General features: G+C 39.1%; 1 protein-coding gene across 7 annotated transcripts in view; it reads right to left on the bottom strand.

Moving 5' to 3' along the window:
* Positions 1–22,754, bottom strand: part of ANKRD28 (ankyrin repeat domain 28) — a 176,676-nt gene that overhangs the window by 3,544 nt on the left and 150,378 nt on the right. For all 7 annotated transcript variants that reach the window (XM_057545192.1, XM_057545194.1, XM_057545193.1 and 4 more), the window contains 13 exons: positions 21,050–21,161; positions 20,090–20,116; positions 19,594–19,668; positions 16,533–16,734; positions 14,669–14,756; positions 14,318–14,435; positions 13,188–13,407; positions 7,912–7,999; positions 7,739–7,822; positions 7,033–7,178; positions 6,319–6,401; positions 5,793–5,875; positions 4,717–4,808 (listed from right to left, as the gene is read on the bottom strand). In XM_057545192.1, coding sequence (XP_057401175.1) covers positions 4,717–4,808; positions 5,793–5,875; positions 6,319–6,401; positions 7,033–7,178; positions 7,739–7,822; positions 7,912–7,999; positions 13,188–13,407; positions 14,318–14,435; positions 14,669–14,756; positions 16,533–16,734; positions 19,594–19,668; positions 20,090–20,116; positions 21,050–21,161 — 1,418 coding nt within the window. The remainder of the gene's footprint in view (positions 1–4,716; positions 4,809–5,792; positions 5,876–6,318; positions 6,402–7,032; positions 7,179–7,738; positions 7,823–7,911; positions 8,000–13,187; positions 13,408–14,317; positions 14,436–14,668; positions 14,757–16,532; positions 16,735–19,593; positions 19,669–20,089; positions 20,117–21,049; positions 21,162–22,754) is intronic.

Genomic DNA, 22,754 nt, shown 5'->3' with positions numbered 1-22,754 from the left:
CTGAGGCCCAGGATGGATGATTCCTCCACTATCTCACAACTTACCTCTATCCGTACAGATTCATAGACAATATCAGACTAGAATAAGGGGAAAAAAACAGACTGACCAATCTTTGTTCAGAATGGTGGGAGAGTCTTACTGTTAATTTGTCGTTCTGTTAAGTGCTTACATGCTGAGAAACGTACATGTGCACAGATTGGTGAATGAGGCTCTGAGCAGGTGCTCAAAAGATGCTTGTTCAATGAATGACTCATGGCCATCAATTAACTTCTCTTTTAGGGTCACAGTCCACTGAAGAAAAACAGATAAACTAAACAGGTTTAAAGCTCCTAAGTCAAAACAAATGTTTCCTTTGTATATGTTCCCTTCTTTAGCAGAAGAAGACTGACTTTAGCCCTAAGGCACCACAGAGTATCAATACAACAGAGGAAGGAAACACTTGGTTGGGTAGGGAGAGAAGATTGTGAGAACATAGAGCCTAATTTAATCATCAACCTCTGTTGTTACTGGAGCAATTTATAACTGGATCATTAATTTGAAGGTTAGAATTGATTGTAAAATAAGATGGGTACTTACTATGACTTGCCAACTTTGGACCGTGATTACTATTTCACATTGCAAAGTATGTCAGAAGACATCAGGTCACAGGCGACCTTCATTATCATCTGTTATACTATCCCTTCCATCTCTTTATAAGGAAAAGCTATATAAAACCTTGAAAATGATCAACAAAGATTGCCTATTGGCTATTGATTTAGAGCCTCACAGTGTGACCAAATATATTATACAGGTTAGTGATTTAGGCTCCTGATTTTAATCTCTATAGTTGCTCTATTTCCAGAAATGTAATTTACTGATAGTGAAAGTTTCTTTTATAGCTAGGAGAGTCTAAACTTATCTTAGTGGGTGATACCACTCACTTCTATGGATTTCGTGACTACATTTTACTGATGATTCCCAAATCCCTATGTCCAACCTAGATCTTGCTGACTTTGGGCTCCAGATCCATATATCCACAATCCAGTTACCCACTTGGAGTTTCCAGTGAACTCTTCTCATGTCCCTAACTGAACCCAGCTCTTCCTCCTACATTCTCATCTTAAACAACGGCACTTCCCCCACACATCACCCCACACCAGGCTGCAGGCGACTTCTTCCCTCCCAGAGTTCCAATGAGTCCCATCAAAAGGGCTCTAGCTGCTGAGCCTGCGCGTCTGGAGCCTGTGCTCCGCAACAGGAGAGGCCGCGATAGTGAAGGGGCCCGCGCACCGCGATGATGAGTGGCCCCCGCTTGCCGCAACTAGAGAGAGCCCTCGCACAGGAAAGAAGACCCGACACAGCCAAAAATAAATATAGAAATAAATAAGACCCGGTGCAACCAAATTAATAAATTAAAAAAAAAAAAATGGGCTTCCCTGGTGGCGCAGTGGTTGAGAATCTGCCTGCTAATGCAGGAGACACGGGTTCGAGCCCTGGTCTGGGAAGATCCCACATGCCGCGAAGCGGCTGGGCCCGTGAGCCACAGCTGCTGAGCCTGCGCGTCTGGAGCCTGTGCCCCGCAGCAGGAGGGGCCGCGATAGTGAAAGGCCCGCGCACCGCGATGAAGAGCGGTCCCCGCACCGCGATGAAGAGTGGCCCCCACTTGCCGCAACTGGAGAAAGCCCTCGCACGAACCGAAGACCCAGCACAGCCAAAAATAAATAAATAAATAAATAAAATAAATAAATTAAAAAAAAAAAAAAAAAAAAAAAAAAGGGCTCTAGAAACATCAACGTCCTTTCATCTCCAATGTCTCTGCCTTAATTCTGCCCACCCCCTCCTTCCACCCCTAACTGTGAACTTGTTTCCTAGTCTAGGCTTGCTCCTCTTCAGACTAGCTGCTGTCTCCCTGATACACAGATCCTTTGCCACTTGATCTAAGAGACTCTGGTGTAACTCAGTACTCATGTTGCCCTGCGTTGTATCTCTAAATACATCACGCTCTCTGCTTAAAAAGTTTTCTCCCCACTTTTTACTTGTCCTTTGGATTTTGGCTCAGAACGCACTTTTGCGGGATGCCTTCCCCGATCTCTCTCATGGCATTCTAGGGTTATTCTAACCGAACTGCGTCAAGGGCCTTGTGACGGCGGGTTTATATGCACTGCCATTCAAGGAAGCAGGCTGTCTTACTCTACACTGTCCCTGCAGGATTTAGCACAGTTCTCGGCACATCATCACCTAACACGCACCCACTGAGCCCCACATGGCCCGGCGCTCTTCTAACTGCTCAGAGGAGATCTGTGAGTGCAGCTGACAAAGACTCCTGCCCTCACATGTTAGAAGATAAACTCTACGGAAAAAAGAATGCGGAAGGAGTAGAGCAGGTTAAACAAGAACTGAAAATGCCATGGGGGGGTGTGCAGCAGGCTGCAGTATAAAAAGGGTAGTCAGGATGGGATTCATTGAAGAGATGACATTTGACTTAAGACTGGAAACAGGTGAAGGGTTTAGTCAGAGATTGCTGGGGGCAGAGTGTTCCAAGCAGAGGAAGCAAGCAGCCAGAACAAACATGACAATGCATGTACATCCCTGGTGTGAGGAGCCGGCGACGGAGGAAGAGTAGGAGATGAGGTGGGAGAGGTAATGGGGAGCGGGACGACCTAGTAGGGCCTTGGAGATCATTTAAGGATTATCAGTAAACTGAGATTCAGAGGGAAGCATCTTCCCATGTATTTTAAAAGGATCCTGGCCAGGGTGGTAGATGAGGGCAAAAAGTGGGCATAATTTGAATATACTTTTTGGAGGTGGGTCAGTAGTACATGCTGGTGGATTGTGCCCTGGGTGTGAGAGGGGTCGAGGAGCAACTGTAAGGATGGGAACGGTCACCAGCTGAGCCAAGGATGGCTGTGGGCACAGCAGGCTCGGCAGAGGGGGAGAGAAAGGCCCATCAGTTCAGTTCTGGACGTGTGCATTAGACATCCACTGTCCATTAGGCAGCTGGAGACAGAAATTTAGGAATTCTCAGCACAGAGGTAGTGTTTAGAACCAAAGGACTGGATGAGGTCACCCAGGGAGTGAATGTAGGTAGGGAAAGCAAAAAGAACTCAGTACTGAGTCCCAGAGCCCTCCAATATTAACAAGCTGGGGATAGCGCAAGAAATTGTAACTAGTACTGTAGGAGGAAAACTAAGAAAATGTGGAGTCCTAAAAGCCAAGTAAAGAAAGTTTATCCAAAAAAAGGGATACACCTGAAACTAATATAATACTGTATGTCAGTTATACCTCAATAAGAAATGAGTAAAATAAAAAACAAACAAAAAATTTTCAGTTCCAGTAAATCTGGTTATTTAAATCTAACCAACAAAGTAGTGAGTTACAAATCCTCACCTGGTTATCAATTCAAGGAACCAGGCATTTGTGAACAAAGAATGTCCTAGGGACCTCCCTGGTGGTGCAGTGGTAAGAATCCGCCTGCCAATGCAGGGGACATGGGTTCAAGCCGTGGTCTGGGAAGATCCCACATGCTGCGGAGCAACTAAGCCAGTGTGCCACAACTACAGAGCGTGCGCTCTAGAGCCCGCGCTCCTCAACAAGAGACGCCACCGCAATGAGAAGCCCACACACCACAACGAAGAGTAGCCCCTGCTCGCCGCAAATAGAGAAAGCCCACGCACAGCAACAAAGACCCAATGCAGCCAAAAATAAAATGAATAAAATAAAATAAATTAACAAAAAAAAAGAATATCCTAAAGAAGGATATTATAATCAAATCATATGTATTCTTTCCGACTCTCCCTCTTATCCTGCCCTGAAGTGATCTGTACCTACTGATCCCAGAACAGTGTGCAGCACAATGGAAAGTATGGAGATTTTTGGGGGGAATAGTGGACACTAGCAATGGTAAACTGCAACCTTCACATCCCTTATTCACATATGTTTTCAATTCCACATTAAAAGCCTTTTCTTATTTTTAAAGAAGAAATAATCAGTTGTGTCAAATTCTGATGTGTCAAGTGAAAGGAGAGGTGACTCCTAGTATTGCAGTGGTCACTGGTGACCTTGCTGAGAACCGTTCTGTAGCGCGATGGGGGTAAAAGCCTGACCGGGGGGATTCACGAGAGCAAGAAAAAGGAGACGTGGAGACAGAGAGAGAGCCAACTTTTGAGTAACTGTGTTGCAAAGGGGAACAGAGAAATATGGCAACAGCTGGTAGGAGCAGTGGGAGTAATGAAAGATTTTTTAAGATGAGAGAAATAATGTTCCTATGCTGATGGGAATAATCTAGAAAGATTCCTACAAAAAAGTCATTATTACAGGACACGAAAGCAAAGAATTGCTAAAGTGGCAGTCTCAAGTATGCAAAAGAGTGCACAAGTGGGAAGATTAGCTTTAGACAAAACCTGGCATTTAAGTAAGGGCCTTGATAAATATTTGTTGACAGAACAAATTCTTTGAATACTAAGATAAACAAAGGCGGTATCACTAAACCAAAGTTAGTAAACCCTAACTCTGATTTAATAAATACATGAAACTCAGAAGTTCACCTGTTAGATGGACTTTTCCTGCTTCTCTTGCCCTTATTCCCTTTGCCACAAAGTATAAGTCCTAGTCAGTATTAACTTCAGCTCTTCTCTTTGACCAATAAAAAATATCCAAGTCTACTTCACTTCAAATATGGATCATCAAAAGATGAAAGCTTCTAACAGGTTAAGGAAAGAGAATACAGAAGCTACTTACCATTTTCATCTACTGCAAGCACACTTGCTCCTTTCCCCAAAAGTTCTTGAACCACCATTGTTAGCCCATTTCGGGCAGCAACATGCAGAGGTCTGGAGGGAAAAAAATATGTGTACACGTACATGTGTGCACGCCCATGCGTGTGTGTGCTCGTTCACTCTCTCTATCCTGGTTGTTGAAGACCATTTTTGCTTGGCTGTGCAGATCTAGAGATGCAAACTGGAGGCCCGTGGTCCTGACAGCGATGAAGATGGGAGCGGGGCACGGCAGAGCCAGCGTGCAGTGCACTGTCAGGCCCCGTCATGCAGCTGAGCTCAGCACTGGGCCCATCAACAGGTTTCCACCTTCACCAAACCCTTTTGTGAGTTTCCTTCAAGACTCAATGTTTGAAGAGATTTTACTAACTAAACTGCCTTCTTAAGTTGTTGTTTTAAGAAATGTGGTTGGCAAACATGTATAATAGAATATACAATAAAAACTGTAAATTGCAACAGCACAAATTCCAACAGGCTCTGAAAACAGTTTACAGGTTCCATGACTCATTTTTGGACCCTTAAGGGATCTGACTGATACATGAATGGGAACCAGTATTATAAGGTTTTTCTCTTTACTAAGTCTCAAAGTAGAATAGCAAATGAAAATGGAGAGAGGACAATGGGAGACACTGATCCAGGACTTAAGGAGTCACCTGGAGGCTGGCGGTTCACAATTAGAACCTGATTATTTCTGAAATCTCTCTAGCTTACAGACACGTATAAAACTTTTTGCTTCATTTACTGCTAGTGTCAAATAATGTATTATTCCAGTTGGTTGCCATAAAACACACACAGTATTACTTTCCTCCACAAAATTGGATTGAGAAACAACACATTTCAATTCAAAAGCTTTTTTAGCAATATGCCTTTTAATTATGATGATTTTAGAAATGAGTTTTGTCACTTATAAGAACTGTTCCTTATTTTTTAACTGCTTCTGTGACAGACTGATTCCAATGGTCCCATGTTAAAAAAGAACCCCATTAATCATTTTTATAATTATAGGTCACAAGGTTTACACTAGACACTGAAAGTACTCACGTTTGCAAAGCTGCATTGGTTGCATTGATGAGGTTTCTATCTGTTATCTTTTCCAGTATTAACAAGGCACTAGTTTCATGACCCTAAAATTATGGCAAATAACTCTTAAAAACTTCAGCACCATTAAAGATGAATTTATACACTCAATACACCCCGACCCTAGTCCATGTAACATATACATCACCGTACATATGCCATGCATTTTCTTGGCTAATGCCTTAAATATTTGCCCGAACATGTGTTGGTGTAATGGGGTTACAGAAGAGGACAGGAATATTTAAGATCAGAGAGATTAGAGAAAGACAATCATTACGTTTAGGCTTGTAGTCCAAAACTTACTTGGCTTACTGGAAACTTTCATATACCACGGTGCTTAACACATCAGTATTTCTTCCCAAGAAATCTGATGTCAGTGATTATTAGAGAGGTTTGGTCCCTAGCTCTGTTCATTTTAGTTAAGTGGAAAAACTTTAAATGCCACTGTTGATATTAACAATGAAAATATATCCTTAGGATGTGTACCTACCTTGCTGCAAGCCAAATGGAGGGCGGTGTTTTTACTGTTATCTTGTAAAGTCAGATCTGCACTAGCACTGCTAACCAGCATCTCTGCGAGGAAAAATTTTATCAACTCTTTTGTTTATGAACATACACCTCAGATTACTAATAACTCACTGTAGAGAAATGAAGACAGAAAGGAAAAATATCCCTCCAGCAAAAACTTAAGGGCAAAAAACACTGTAATATAAAGGTCTATACCATATTGTTATACTGTTGTATAAGTAACAGACAAGAACAACAGCAACTACCATTCCTTTTGTGAGGTTTTACTAAATTTCAAAGACTGTTTTAAGTGCTCTGGATTTACAGTAACTTATTTACCCCTCAAAACAACCTTACAAAGTAGATACTGTTATTTTTCTCACTTTATAGATGAAAAAATTGAGGCATGAGGTTGCTTAGTTGGCAATCTAGGACCACATTCGATCTGACTCCAGAGCCAGGGTTCTTAACTACTATCCTAACACTGCCTGGTAATGTCACTATTCAATCAGTAAGGGCAAATGGAAATACTGTGGGCCTAACGAAAACGTGGGTGTAAGCAAGTAAAAGGTTTTAAATCTCAGGAGCGGTGAGATAACTAATGCAAAATTCAGTGAACTAGAGTCAGATGGGAGCTACATTATACATAAGCAATATCCACACTTAGAGTAATAAAAGCCTTAAGCAGTTTCTTTACCAACTGTATTTGTCTGTCCGTTTTCTGCAGCCATCATGAGAGGTGTTTTCCCAGAGGAGTCCACAGAGTTGACATGAGCATTATGGCTGAGTAGCAGCTGCAAACACTCTACATGGTCTGTGAAGGCGGCCGCGTGGAGAGGAGTTCTGCACACAGAGAAATGGGAAGACTGGACTAAATCTGTGCACTGTATACTCAATTTATGAAAGTAATTTTCAAGGGTTTACATACTAGGCATTGCTTGGACACAAATAGGCTTAATGGGGGAAGCTTACTTAACTCCTGCCACAAAAATTTGTATTTCTGATAATATAGAAGTCCCTTAATTAAACTAGTATAAAGATAAATTATGAAATTGCCAAAAAAAATTACATCATTAAAGGAAATTCTGAAAGAAATAAATCCTGACCCAAATACTGCCATCTATTACAAACGCTGGACTCTTCCTATTTAGAAATCTGTTAACTTTACTAAAAAGAGTCTTTGGGTAACAAACACCCATCTTTTTTAAAAAGGGAAATCATTTTGCCAGGAAGACTGGCTAAAAGTCATGGTAGAAAAGCCTTTTACAATGAGAACGTAATTAAGGTTTTGGAACAATTTATACTTGTAAATATAAAATCAACTTTTAGTTAATAATGGGGTCTCTTTAAATTCTTCCACACTAATCTAGTAGTTAAAATTTCCTACATGGTTGACTTCCTACCTTCCTTTTGAATCTGTGGCGTTCACGCTGCTGGCGCCTAACGTGTCAATTAACATCTCAGCAGCACCTTCGTTGTCATTTATCCTGTGAAGGTAACAAGGTGATCACTCTCACAGTCATGGTGTATTTCTCAAACACTCAAACCAAATCCGATTCATTCTGCCTTTACTTACACAGCACAATGCAATGGACTGAAAGCATTTCCTTCCGTTTTCTGGAAAACATCCTGTTCTAAAAGGAGTTCTACACATGTCTCGTGACCTAAATAAGTAAATGAGGATCAGATATTAAAATCCAAAAAAGATAGTGAGGTGCCCATACACACCAACATATCCCTACAGATAAGACTTTACATGGATTACAAGTATTCAGTTCCCTGAACCCATTAAACATCACATTTTTAGGCACTTTGGAATTCAATGTACAACCTCAGGACCTAAAGTACAGTAGCTTCTTACGATAATTTAATATCAGTTTATTATTATTATTATTTGTGTGTGTGTGTGTGTGTGTGTGTGTGTGTTTTGGCTGTGTTGGGTCTTCGTTGCTGCGCATGGGCTTTCTCTAGTTGTGGCGAGCGGTGGCTACTCTTCATTGTGGTTGGTGCACTGGCTTCTCATTGCGGTGGCTTCTCTTGTTGCGGAGCACGGGCTCTAGGCTCGCGGGCTTCAGTAGTTGTGGTGCGTGGGCTCAGTAGTTGTGGCACATGGGCTTAGCTGCTCCATGGTATGTGGGGTCTTCCCGGACCAGGGCTTGAACCTGTGTCCCCTGCACTGGCAGGTGGATTCTTAACCACTGCGCCACCAGGGAAGTCCAATATCAGTTTATTATTGACATGACAAATATTTACTTTGTAGGGAAAAAAAATTAGTCTCATTATTCCTTTCTATGGTGACCAGTTAGAGTTATTTGGGAATTATTTTTTAAAATGTCCTATTTATATGGCATAGTATAACTTTCAAAATAATATATGTTTATACAGCATAATTAACTTCACAATTTGAATATTTTCTGGCTCTACTAAGGAGTTAATGGTAAAATCTCAAATTCTATCGAAGTGTTCAGAGGGAAAAAAGTACATGTCCCTGTCCCCACCCCATTCCCCAGTTCCACTCTCTAGTGACCATTATTACCTTACAGTTCCAGAAAATTTTTAGGCATATACAACTGCATGCACATAAACACATACTTCCTTTTTAAAAAATTTTTACACAATTGGGATGTTCTGTTCTGCAACTTGTTTTTTACTTTAAAAACTATATATCTTCCCACAGTAGCATATACAGACATCCTATTGTTGAATGTTTGCAAGAACTTCACAGTATCAGAATGTATCATAAAGGATTTAATCTCTAATTATCAGTTTCGAGGTGATTGCTAGTTTTTCTTTGTGATATTATCAACAATGTTGTAAATGTTCCAGTACTTAAAAAGTATTTCTTTGTATTTATTTCTAGGAACAATTTTCTAGAAATGATCTTGCTGGGTTAAAGGTCAAGTATATTGATTACTAATAGGTGTCAGGCCCCCAGTTTTTAATAGCAACTTTGAAAACAGGGGAAAACCCAAACCTCAGATTTTCTTAATCCAATTTTCAAAGCCAGGGTTTTAGTAAAAGTACCCCCACTGCTGTATTAATGGCAGAAAATGAAATGTTGCTTCTTTTATTTCGTTAGTCATTTGGGATGTGCATTAGGAATAAATTAGATTCTTAAACAGCCCCTTTACTTCTATGGCTTGACATCTGGCTAACAAAGTGATGCTCTATTTCTTTTCTTTTTGAATTACTCTAACATTCTCAAACAATGGTTCATCTTAATCTTCATCCTATAATTGTTTTTACCAGGAAAAGAAAGCATGTTTTAGAAAACCTATGGTTATGTTCCATCATGTCAGTTCTTTCATCCAGTGATTCTCAACTGGAGCAATTTTAGCCCTCAGGGGACATTTGGCCATGTCTAGAGACATTTTTGCTTATCACAGCTGGGGATGGGGTAGGGAAGTGCTGTGGCATCTAGTGGGTAGAAGCCGGGGCTGCTGTTAAACCTCTTGCATGCACACGACAGTCACTCACAACGAAGGATTATGTGGCCTCAAAGGTCGACAGTGCTGAGGGTGGGAAACCCTGCTTCAATTCTCCCTCTCCAAATGTTAACTCATGGCCAAGAAGTAACCAAGGAAAGTTGTCCAGTATTGATTTGAGAGTCTCCTATTTTCCCGGGATAGCAGTTCTCAAGGTGTGGTCTGGGGAGCTGCAGGGTGATACTGCAAACTATTCTTTTCTTTAACGAGCCATCAAAGAAATGTGCCACTCTATTAATATTTTTTTGAAAAATAGTTGTTTTTCATAAAAATGCTATTTATATTAACATGTAATGGATTTATTATTATTTTAAAATAAATTAATAAATATCCTTAAATTTCTCAGTCCTAATTTCCAATACAGTAAATACTAAATACTAACAGCTATAAGCCACAGGTCCTGAGACTGAAAGATGTGAGAATCACTGTCTGCGTAGATTGTGGATGGCAAAAGGGAGTCCCGGGGCTCTGGATTCAGCAGTCATTACTGGGGTCATGTCAAGCTGAAAAATTCTTCACTTTGTGTCCTGGTTTATAAAAGTATACAGGATAAAACTGGTCTCTTCATGTTTTAGAGGGATATTCTGAAGATGCTTATAGCTTCGTAAAAATTGATACATTTTTTAAAGGAACACATGAGATCATGGAAGTATTCTTAGTTCTGTGATTGAATGACTCCATAAACTGAAAATCTGAACTTTAAAGTTGGGTATGTATAACCAGTTCTCTTCTAAAGTTTTGCCATCATCCCATTTTAATTTTGAGAGAAAGGTTGTTTTCTATCCTGTTGGAGTGCTTCCAATTTTTTTTTTAGCCATACAATAATTACTAGTCAAAGTAAAACTATTTTACATATTCTACTCTCAGAATGCCAAATTATAAAATAGGCTTTTGGCTGTAAATATGGTATTAATTTTACACTGCCTGTACAGTCTCTGTACATATAGCCAACACACATCTAATTCCTTCCAGCTCAATTCAGAATCATCACCAATTTTGCTACAGTCTGGAAATTAGACACATCTGTTATGATCTTTAAATGGCAACCAGGCACGTAGTTTGTGCAAAATTTTGTGTCTTGTACACAATGTGCTCAGAGAATCTAAATTCAGCAGTGATGGAGTAAGAAACTCACTTTAGGAAAACCGTGTTCTCCGGAAAGACGTGGTAGGAATGTTATAATAAATAGCAACTCTCCAAAGGACAGTCACAGCAGTATTTTTACAACTAAATGCTCTACCTGAGGAAAAATACCTTACTGTGTGATTTTTCCAATGGTTAATTCTCACTGACGTAAAAAAAAAAAAAAAAAAAAAAAAAAAAGAACCAATAAAAGTGTGTTTCAAAATAGTTTTATCTGTGGATGTTTTCCTACGATTTGGTTTTCCTTATACTTGTAAGATGTCAAGTTACATTATAAAGACTAACCAATTTCAATGGCAAAATATAGTATCTTCTTTGACTCAGGATTTACCTTGGACAACTTTTGCTACATTCATTAAATACCAACTTTAGGGAGCTGAAAAAGGAAGAAGAGCTGAAATCCAAAGGTTTTATCGTTTTCAAAACTATGCTGGCTAAGGAGCTGAGGTAGTAAAATACGACACTGACTAAGCCAAGCTTCTGAATCAGCAGCACGTTTAACTCTCCAGGTTTCCTATGGCGCTGTCAGGACGCAGAGTTGCAAAGTGACCACATGTAGCCGCAGGTCCATCCTCAAGAAGAGATCAAAGCTTTCTCAGAGGGGCTTCCCTGGTGGCGCGGTGGTTGGGAGTCCGCCTGACAATGCAGGGGACGCGGGTTCGAGCCCTGGTCCGGGAGGATCCCACATGCCGCGGAGTGACTGAGCCTGTGTGCCGCGGCTGCTGGGGCCCGCGTGCCTGGAGCCTGTGCTCCCGAACGGGAGAGGCCTCCACGGTGAGAGGCCCGCGCACCGCAGCGAGGGGTGGCCCCTACTCGACGCAACTGGAGAGAGCCTGAGTGCAGCAACGAAGATCCAATGCAGCTATAAATAAATGGGTAAATTAAAAAAAAAAAAAAAAAAAGCTCTCTCAGAGCAAAAGAATAGAGCTCTCAATTCTGACACAAGAATTAATGTGAAAATCAAAATACGGTATCTAGAAAATGCTTATGAAAATGTTTAATTAAACTATAATTGTGCAAGATTCAGATTTCTCCTCTTTTACCACAACTCAACAATTATTTGTCAAAATGGCTCCCAGTAAAAGAACCACATAAAACAGTGTATTACAGAAAGATAGAAACCTCCTCTCCGGCAAGGCAGTCAGCTGAATTTTATAACAGCCACTATGCTTATTTTTTTAAGCAAGTGGATATTATATAAAGAGGCAATTTCTATTTTCTGTACATTTTGAGGGAAAGTTGTTAGAACTGTCAACTAGTTTTGTAGATATGCTATTACAACTAACAATAACCTGAATGCTACACTGAAATTCAAAACAAATAAAAAACCCCTCACATCCCTGATAAAACCCTAAGCATACACTTAGGTAGGACTGATGTTTTACACTGCATATAACGTACCCAGATGTTTTCTAAGATGATCAAATCTCAACATGCTCTGTTACTTACATTATTTTAGTGACATTTCAAAAGCGAAATCCCATTTTTCACACCTATCCTTTAAAAATAGCTTTATACTTCTCTGATTGACCTTTAATGAGTCTACCTGTAAAAGGACTAACTGTGACGGTTAGTCTCCAGGAGGCTAAAAGTAAGTCTGTTATAATCATGCAGCCAAGTTCACTTAACCACAAAAGTGTCCAAGTTTCTAGTTTCTACTTCCGTGATTTATTCTACTAGGATTTTATTCCCTTAAAATGTTGAACATACATGTTACTGTTGATATAAAGATCTTAACTTGCAACGTGCTCAGAAAACATACACAGATTTCAGTCTAGAATATGATACACTTTCATTGTTTCTCTTACCTGTCATTTTTTCCCTAATAACAAGTATATTTAGAAATAAAAATATAATAAAAACACAAACATAACTATATAAAAGACATTGGAAATAATAATATAAAAGTATATTAATATTAATAACAAATAATATTAATAATAATGTTATAAAAGTAATTAATATTACAAAACTATCTTAAAAATGCAAAATACTTATTGAAGCAAAGGTCTAAAAAACTTTTACACTTAGTGACTGCTTATCTCAAAACATCTCTGAAAACCAGCATCTTGGCTTTAGCACGACAAGGCACTGGAGTAAGCTATAGCTACGTGGTAGGTTATTCATAATATATCATTCTCATGAAAGTCAGAATGTGTTAGTTAGTTGTCTCTCTGTGGTACATAATGGGTAGGTAACGTGGGTCTGTGTCTGTGTACTTAACCGTTGTAGCAAGCCCAGTGAAGTGCCGTGTATCCATGATTGTCCGCCATGGCTGGATTTGCATCCACAGATGCTGCTGACTGCAGAAGAGCTCCGAGAACACCAATGTGTCCACAGGCAGCTGCCAAGTGTATTGGTGTCCGGCCCCTGCTATCTCGTAATAAGCACTTAGCACCATGTTGAAGCAATGCATCTACACACTCTTCATGGCCTGTGACTGCCTGAAAGAAAAATTATTTGCATGTAGCTGAATACACTATGTTGGGCACTCCATGCCAATTATAGCTAAATTATGAATTTTAAAGTCCATATTCCCCATGTCCTCCCACCAATCAAAGCATTTATCATATTTTGAGTAACCCAGTATTTTTACTGAAAGTGGCTTAAAAATTTAGTTAAAGCAGTGACTTTGTCAAAATAAAAGTAAATATGAAAAACAGGAATAATGGGACTTCTAGTTCAACAAAAAAAATATTTCAAAGGTGAAAAAATTAAGACAAAAATGTGTAAGAAAACAGTTGTGATAATGGAAAAAAGTAAAACTGACATCAATTCTACTCAAGGCTTTAGGGTTTTAAAATTCTTTTTTTTAAAAATTAATTAATTAATTAATTTTTGGCTGTGCCGGGTCCTCGTCGCTGCGCGCAGGCTCCCTCCAGCCACGGTGAGCGGGGGCCACTCCTCGCTGCGGTGCGCGTGCTGAGCACAGGCCCCAGGCGCCCAGGCCCCAGCAGCCGCGGCACACAGGCTCAGCAGTTGTAGCTCGTGGGCTCTAGAGCGCAGGCTCAGCAGTTGTGGCGCACGGGCTTAGCTGCTCTGCGGCACGTGGGATCCTCCCAGACCAGGGCTCAAACCTGTGCCCCCCACACTGGCAGGCAATTCCCAACCACTGCGCCACCAGGGAAGCCCGCTAAGATTTTAAAATTCTGTTCCAACATTATTCTTCTCTGGATTAAGTTGTGTTTTGTGGTTGTTAAAAATTAGAGTTCAAAAACTAAGACAGTGAAAGAAACAGTAAAGATGATTTGGTAAAAATTAAATGAAGAAAAATATAAACACAGCCTAGTTCAGTTTTAGGTAAAATGAGGTCATGAAAACTTTCAGAAAGGAAGCAAGAACACTTCTGCTTACCCCTCTGTGCAGTGCCGTCCTTCCCCATTTATCTTTGGCATCTACGTTTGCTCCTTTGTTCAGCAGGGAGTAGACACAGTCCGTGTGCCCGTTGAGCACAGACAGCATCAGCGGAGTCCTGGGCAACAACAGGAGCAGCTCCGTCACCACCGAGACTTCATCCATGAAAGTACACTGTGTTGGCCTGCCTTCTAAACATGTCTTTCTGTGATGCAACTTTAAAGTATACTTAAAAAACTGTATTTGATGTTACTCAGTTACACACTATGACAGACTTACTAAAATAGGGGGGCAAAGGTATGAAGATGAACAAACATCCTAAAACTAATTTTAAAAATTATTAAAACTTACTGTCCATTTCCATCTTGAATATCTACTGCATTCTGTGGTTCTGCATTTCCTATTAGTAGCCGTAAGCATTCCGAATGACCATTTGTTGCTGTAAAGTGATATTCAAAAATTTCAGCAATTATATATCTATAAAATGATAAAATAGAAAATGTCCATCTTAAACCACATTTGCTAGATATAATTTTGTAATATTCATCGAATTTAACAGGCAAGAAAGGAAATGCTCATTTTATTTAGCTCTCTGGTGGTGCCACTGTGGTCAGGAAGGGCAGCCTGCCCCCAGCCAAGGGATGAAATCATGATCAGACAAGTCAATCACATCAACCCCGTTCTCCTTTGCCAATGACTGGTTCCAAGTTCTGCCCACTGAGATGTTAAGAAGCCTGGAGGACGCCTGGGAAATATTTTTATTCCTGATAGTGAAAGTCCTCCTTCTTTCCTGATTTTAGATGTGATCCTTGGGGATGCTTCAAGGAAATTCTGTTTGGCCCATCATTTTTTTTCTTAAACTGGATTCACGGATACTCAGTACACAGCAGCTACTGATGAGTGTTCGTATTGTCTAAGCTCAACACCCAAAGCATCAGGCATAAGATCCCTGTGGGAAAGGACTGGCTCACATCCAGAACCAATGTCCTTCCATGATTTAAGAGTAAGATGCTCCCCAGCAGGTCTCCAAATTTGAAAGGCATCTTGGTTCTAACCAAGGCTTGCACTTATTGAAGAGGTGGGTGCTAACAGGAACCTGTAACTCTTTCAGTGGGTAGGACTTATGAATTATATGGCATTGGTTAGCCACTTCTGAGGGACTTACTAGTGTCTTGGTTCAATATTTATCTATTAAGAGTGCAAACACTCCATGAAAGCTTTAAATTAGCTCTGCAAATAATGTGCTTACAATATAATTTTCCAAGTTGCAGAATAATATACAACTTCACTCTTTTTCAGAATAAGGTAACAGAAAATGATAGCATTTTGACTTCTTATTTTTACCATATAGCAGTTTATATACATATCCTTATTAGGACTTTTAATCCATTATTAAAATTTTTGTCTTTGAGCCCTGCTTGATTATCTGATAGTTTCTGAAAGGCTGCTCTGGAGCGACAGTGGGTGTTACCTATAGTCTTCTAAAATGCAAGTTTTCCAAATGACCAGAAGCAAAGTCCCAGACCTACATTCAAATGGATCCACTTTAAGGATCACCCTATAAAAACAGACTAAGTGAAATGGATCTAATCATACGAAGATGGCCTATTGGGGATGAGACAAATACTTGGCTAGGATTTCTTCACATATACCAGTCTTGAATTCATTATTTAAAATTAATACTGCCTTGTAGTAATTCCTGTAGAGTTGTGAATCTGCATCTGCTAGTGACACAGCGGGTACTGAGTCATCACAGTGGCATTGTTATGTAGTTTTGCATTTTCTACAACATCACAAAACACTCCATGGAGTAGTTCTCGCATAGCAGGCACTCTGTATTCCTGTCTGATTAAATGTTTAATGCAGTGCCCTGGTACAGTAAGTAAAATGTTTATCAGTTGTTAAATGAAAGCACATACCAATCCAAAATAATTTCCATCAAAAAGCAGTTAAAAAGAAATTGTTATTTTGTTGTTGTTGTTGTTGATAAAGTACTTCAGAAGTTAGACTATTATATAAATCCAATTTCTAAGGTAGATATTTTTTTAAAGTGATTATAATCTTGCTGTTGGTTTTTCCCTGAGAGTAGAATCATTAGAATTGTTAAAGTCAAAATTGTTAAAACAATTACCAGGAGTATAATATACAAGAAATTGAAAAAGAAGAGCATTAGATGGAAAGTGGTAAATAAAATCATTCATAGTCTTTGACATACCTGCTGCATGTATAGGTGTTCTCTTCAAAATGTAATCTTTGACTAAGATTGAGGCTCCCTGATTAATGAGAACATCCACACATTCTACATGGCCCTTAAATGCTGCAAGGTCCAAGGGCGTTCTTCCACTACTGTTTCTCACATCAAGATCTAACAAAGACTGTACTAACACTTCTAGTGCTTGATGGTGACCATGATAGGCCTGGGAATAAATAAAAATATAAATTAAAAAAATACATATTTAGACTGACTTCTTAGAAACCCTAGAAAACATAAAGGGAGTAGTAAGCAAACTTGTCTTCACATCATTATATTTGAGGTAATCTAAAACTTCTGTATTAATAATTCAGAAAGTTACCTACAAATTTTTCTAATAATCAATTAGTAGGCTACAGTGTTAGGGAATGGGTATTCCACAAATAATAAAAGTTGAAATGACAGGTGATCTTTTCACGAGTATACAATGTCTGGTTCATGGCAGACATTCAATGATGTGTGACATGGGTTCAATGAAAGCTTTCATTCAAAGTCTATGATCCCAAAGCCCGTGTTCTTCATCACAGTTCAGTGCCCCCCTTCACTCCCCGAGAAAATGTTACTACGCTTAAATCACAGAGACAGTTGCAACTGAAGTTCAGCTAGTACTTGAGCCTTCTGATTTCTCAAATTAAAATGACTACTCCATCCCATAACGTGCTATCTCAAAAATAAACATTTCTTTTCAAAAATATTTAGACTGAGCCCTGCTTGAAAAACTACCATGTGCTATGCACTGTCCTAGCAGTACAGCAGAGCAAGAAGATTGAGAAATTTGTCTGAAACCCGACCGACTGAAATCCCTTCTTTACACAGTCTGCTTTCCAGAGAATTCATTTCAAAAACCAACATGTCAACTGAACATCTGTTACTCTTATTGGACTAGATGCTGAGCAGGACATAAGGCAATAACGACACAGTTCTGATGGGGAAGGAATGTCTCCTCTGGTTCACTCATGCCACCCCTTTTAGCTAAGGGACAAGTCATTTTCTGATACCGTTCAGACCTGCAGCTTAGCACATATAGGCAAACTGTAAATGATCACATGTGAACTTTTCATTAGGGAATTGAAAAATATAAAATTCTACCATATTTGTGCTAAATGTCACCTGCTTCTAAAAAGAGATACTTAGCTAGAAAGAGGGGCCCGCAATGTACCAAAGGGCTGTAAAGCCACTTCTTGTGGGAAGTGTCAGAAAGTACCAGCAGGAGGTGAAGCTGCTCTGGGCCTTACTGACCTCTTGATGTTTCTGACTCCCTCAAAGTTAAAGTGACTAGAGATCTCTGAGCTCTACTGTCTGAGGAGTACATCTAACCTTGTTCCTCAATACCAGGTCAACAAAATTATGCTATTAAAAATGAACTGTGAGAAGCACAGTCTATGCAGAAGGTGGTATAAAAAGAAGCAGAGGGAAAATAAGGACGGCTAGAGCCAGGGTAGTCTGCCACAGGGTAATCTTCCCCTCACGATGGCTCTGACTGGACTGGGACAAGAGGCTTAGAGGCCTAGTATGTGCGAAGGCAGGACCAAGGCCAGTTTCCTGAGTCCTCAAGCCAGCGCGTTTTTACTGCATCAAGTCATCCTGGATTGGGAGAGTTTGGAAGGAGAAAAATCACTTCAGTAATTTCTGAAAAACCTCCTAGGGATGGATACAAAATGCAAGAGTGGTGGTATAACCACATTTCATTGAGCCTAATTATGAAATCACAAAATTGTTTCCATTTCAGCTTAAAAACACTATTTAGCACACCCATGTTAATAACAGCACTATTCCCAATAGCCATGGAGTAAAATAACTAGTTAAAAAAACTGAAGTTTTTGAGATAATGCATTCAAAAACTTGGCAAAGTGCTTAGTCTGGCACCTAGTAAGTGTTCAAGAGATGAGGCGCTATTATTATAAGAATGATGATAATGATGCAGGAAGAACTGCCTAGTCATCTGCTCAGACGTCATTTCTTGCCACCCATAGTAAAATAGCTATTTTCTCCATGCTAGCTTTGCACTTCCAGATGACTTATTTATTATGCAAGTCTGGGAGAGCAGATAGTATTTCCAAAGACCCAAAGGGCAAGAAAAAAAGGAAGCTTCAGCATGTCTTCTTAGTTATTTAGAGCATGGTAGGAAGTACTGCTGGGGAGAAAGGGGGAGAAAGACAAAGCAGAAAATTCAGTGTACATGTGTCAGTGTTAGAAAATATGCCAGGAGAATATTAAAATAAAAAATAATAGTATATGTGAGAAGAAACAATTAAATGGATCATTGAACTTGTGATACACATTAACCTAAGTAGAGACCCTTATAAGCATTTTACTATACTTAAAATCAGAGGTCTCACAAACAGTGACAGTACCCAATTCTCCCGATTCTCAAAGTCCCCCAGCTCCCCACAACATGCTTTATTTCAAAGATAAATTCTTCTTTCAGCGCAGAAAGAACTAGATTGGGCTCTGCTTGAAATTTCCTAAGGTAATTCATTTCCATATTTGACTTAAAGAATTGTCACACTCTCTTCTAATCTTCTCTTAGTGATGGACATTAAGAGGAAAAATTCAGAGGCATCTGAAGCTAGAAGGAACATTACAGACCATGTAGTTAAATCCTATAGCATGAGCAAGTGAAGGACCAGTGAACACAAACTTAGCACCCCAAAATCACAAAGTAAGCAAAAAGTTGTAGAAATACCACAGAAATTACAGTTCTTATATCATCTGCTTAAGAAGTCAGAAGCCATTCCACTAGGGTGGGTCATTTTAAAATTCACATCTCAGGCATATTCTCTCCTTAGAGCAGGCCTTGTGGAAAGCTCAAACCCCCCGGCCTTTTTTTTTTTTTTTTAAGACAAACAAACAAACGAAACAAAAGTACATTCAAGAATTCTCTGAGTTAAGAAAGTTCTTACAGTTTTAACTCCATGATCATCATTATATGGACCAAAAGTTCTGGGTACTAGTTTGAGTCAACACAGATATGAGACATTTTCAGTAAACGAGCCATCAAGTTGGCTGTGAAGGCAATACTCACAGCCAAGTGTAAAGGGCTTATTGTTGCTCTATTGTCTGAATCACTCAGCATGTCTGTTCCCGAGGTTTCCATTAACTGAGAAAGAAAAGAATTTTAAGTGTCAGAAATGGTACTTTTAGACATATCACAGCAGTTATTCCTGGTCCCCCTCCCCCAAGTTCAAATCTATTTTAGAGTATAAACTGATACTTGAATATGAATTTTAAAATCCCAGACCATTATATTATGAAAACTAAATTCAGCAACCTTATGGAATGGATTATCCTGAAAATGCAGTAAGGACCACATATTAAGAGCTTTGAGAGAGGGCTATAAACTTAGAGTTTGAGAGAAATGCCATTTAATTACCACCAAGTAAGAACTTTCCCTCCCCCTGCAAACATGATTTCTGTCACTATCTTTGTTCTCAGGAATGTGTAAGACAGGCTCCAGCTCTAGTGAGAGCAAATATTTAAATAATCAATATTAGGGGGAAAACTGACTAATTAATACTTACAACATCTAAAGGAGTTTCACTTGCAATCTGAAATAAAATTTAAAATAAAAATACTTAGTTGAGGAAGCAGTCATATACAGTAAAGAGATAAATGTTAACTACATGTCTCTATTTACATAGGGCTTTGTTAAATTCTATTCTGAACTTGTGCTTCCTTTGCCTCCAAAAATGAAGTCTTTTAAATAAACAACTGTACAATATAATAGACCACAAATCTATACACATGGGTCTCAGATTTTAGTCTACAGATACCATAATAAACTAAGGAAATATTACTTCTGTAGCAGGGTTCTAAATGCTATATTAAGTATGTCAACCTCTTTTTTCTATCTTTTATACCCACCCTCCTTGAATTTTATTTCCCCTTTAAGGGAAGCAATGTTAACATAATTTATAAGTAGGTCTAAATGAAGAAACCTCTAACGTGAAGCATGTGCTACACACTTCAGAATCATTTAACTTGTCTTTTACTCTCCCTTTGGTTTGGCAAAGTGGGGTGAATGGTGTATACATCCAGGAATGAGACCACAGTTGAAATAAAAAGTTCCTTTGCAGAAGATGAGTCTCCCTTGTCAGGAGAGACTGACAGAAGACTGGGTCTTTCTGCATTCCTGAATACAAAGGGGGAAGCTTTCTCTCACAGGAACATGTATTTCTCACATATGACATAGTTACAGTTCTTTAAAACATTCTGGAAAACATTTAAAGGGGCAGGGGCAGTGAACGCTACATGGACACGGGGGGCTCTAAGGGAGCCCCCTCCAGAGATCTCATTTCCTCCTTTCTCCATGAAAGGGAAGAGGGAATGAGAGAAAGCTTAGTGAGGCAAGTATGAATTTAGCAGGGATAGGGATTCTAAAAATGTTAAAAGGCATTTGTTTCTTGATCCATTTATTCTGTCATTACATTATTAGAATATAAACTTACATAGGTCCTTCCACAAGAAATCAGGAATCTTACCAGCTGAAGACACAGACGGTGACCGTATGCAGCTGAATAATGAACTGCATTGTATCCTTGCTTGTCCCGGATCCCTGGATTTGCATCATTTCTTAATAAGTATTCCAGGCACCTATTACAGTAAGACATATTCATAATTCTAAATCCTGCATTTTAACCAATGATAAAAACAGAGACAAACTCAAAACTGGAAATTTTTCTTACATTTGAGTAATGTAAAAATCGTAAACACATCTACACTACATACATTTGTCATTTAAATGATATTGACTGTAAGTATCATAAAAGTACGAACAAAATGTTCATAAGAGAGTCTTCTTTATCCACAGTCTGTCAGCAAGCACAGTATACCTGAAGACTGTTTCGTACACAGTCTATATTCATGGCATCAGCTAGTCAACTCAAACAACGTTTGACAGGATTAAACTCTTAGTGGTGGGGAGCATCCAATCTTTCTGGAATACATAGTTAGTATATCTCATTAGGAAGCTCAAGAAAGGATGTAAAAATATCTCCCAAAACCAAGGTCAGAATTCAAGGATCTTGCATTAGAGACCTGAAAAGTGTGGGAACAATGTAAAAGTGGTATGTAGGTAACACGAAAGACCTTCCCATGGGAAATACACTTCATTCCTGTGCTATTAAAATATGAGGAAAGTAATTTTAAAAGAACTGTAAGATTTTTTGATGATGGCCATTCTGACTGGTGTGAGGTGATACCTCATTGTAGAAAGAGAAAAACAAATACCGTATGCTAACACATATATATGGAATCTAAAAAAAAATGGTTCTGATGAACCTAGGGGCAGGACAGGAATAAAGACACAGACAAAGAGAATGGACTTGAGGACACGGGGGAGGGGAAGGGTAAGCTGGGACGAAGTGAGAGAGTAACACTGACATATATACACTACCAAATGTAAAACAGATAGCTAGTGGGAAGCAGCCGCACAGCACAGGGAGATCAGCTCGGTGCTTTGCGACCACTTAGAGGGGTGGGATAGGGAGGGTGGGAGGGAGACGCAAGAGGGAAGAGATATGGGGATATATGTATACGTATAGCTGATTCACTTTGTTATAGAGCAGAAACTAACACACCATTGTAAAGCAATTATACTCCAATAAAGATGTTAAAAAATTTTTTTTTAAATAAAAGGACTATAAGGTTCACAATTTGTTATAATTCTGATAAATGTTATGGTAGCAAAAAAAAAAAAAAGAGTACTGAATTAGAAATTAAAAGATTTATCGCTAGAGTTAGTTTGATACCAGCAATCTTGGGCAAATCATTTCACCTTTACAGTGAAATGGCTTCTGTTTATTCATTTGATAGATGGGAGTAGGAATTCAACTAAATAATCTAAAATCCATTCATGTTCAAATTCCAAGTCCATAATTATTCAGTGATAATTTGTCTAATATTGCAGTATGTCTAACTAAATACTAACTCCACCACTAGGGGGGGAAATCTATAATCAAATACTGCTTGTCAAGTTTCCAAAAGCATACTGAAGTTATAAGAACAAGTGGAAAGGAACAATGGAGCGATGTAACTGATCACCCAGTAACTATCATATATGTATGAGGACCATTCTTTGGAATGCCAACCCTTATTTCTTTAATGCTAATTGCTTAAAGTACTTTAGATCTCTTAGGAATTACTTACAGAATCTACATTTATTATAATATCCTTAATGGTAGCAAA

Source organism: Balaenoptera acutorostrata, chromosome 4 (genome assembly GCF_949987535.1).
Source record: "Balaenoptera acutorostrata chromosome 4, mBalAcu1.1, whole genome shotgun sequence".
NCBI classification, from domain to species: Eukaryota; Metazoa; Chordata; class Mammalia; order Artiodactyla; family Balaenopteridae; genus Balaenoptera; species Balaenoptera acutorostrata.
The sequence above is the reverse complement of the archived record's forward strand: the minus strand, read 5'-3'. Positions and strand labels throughout refer to the sequence as shown.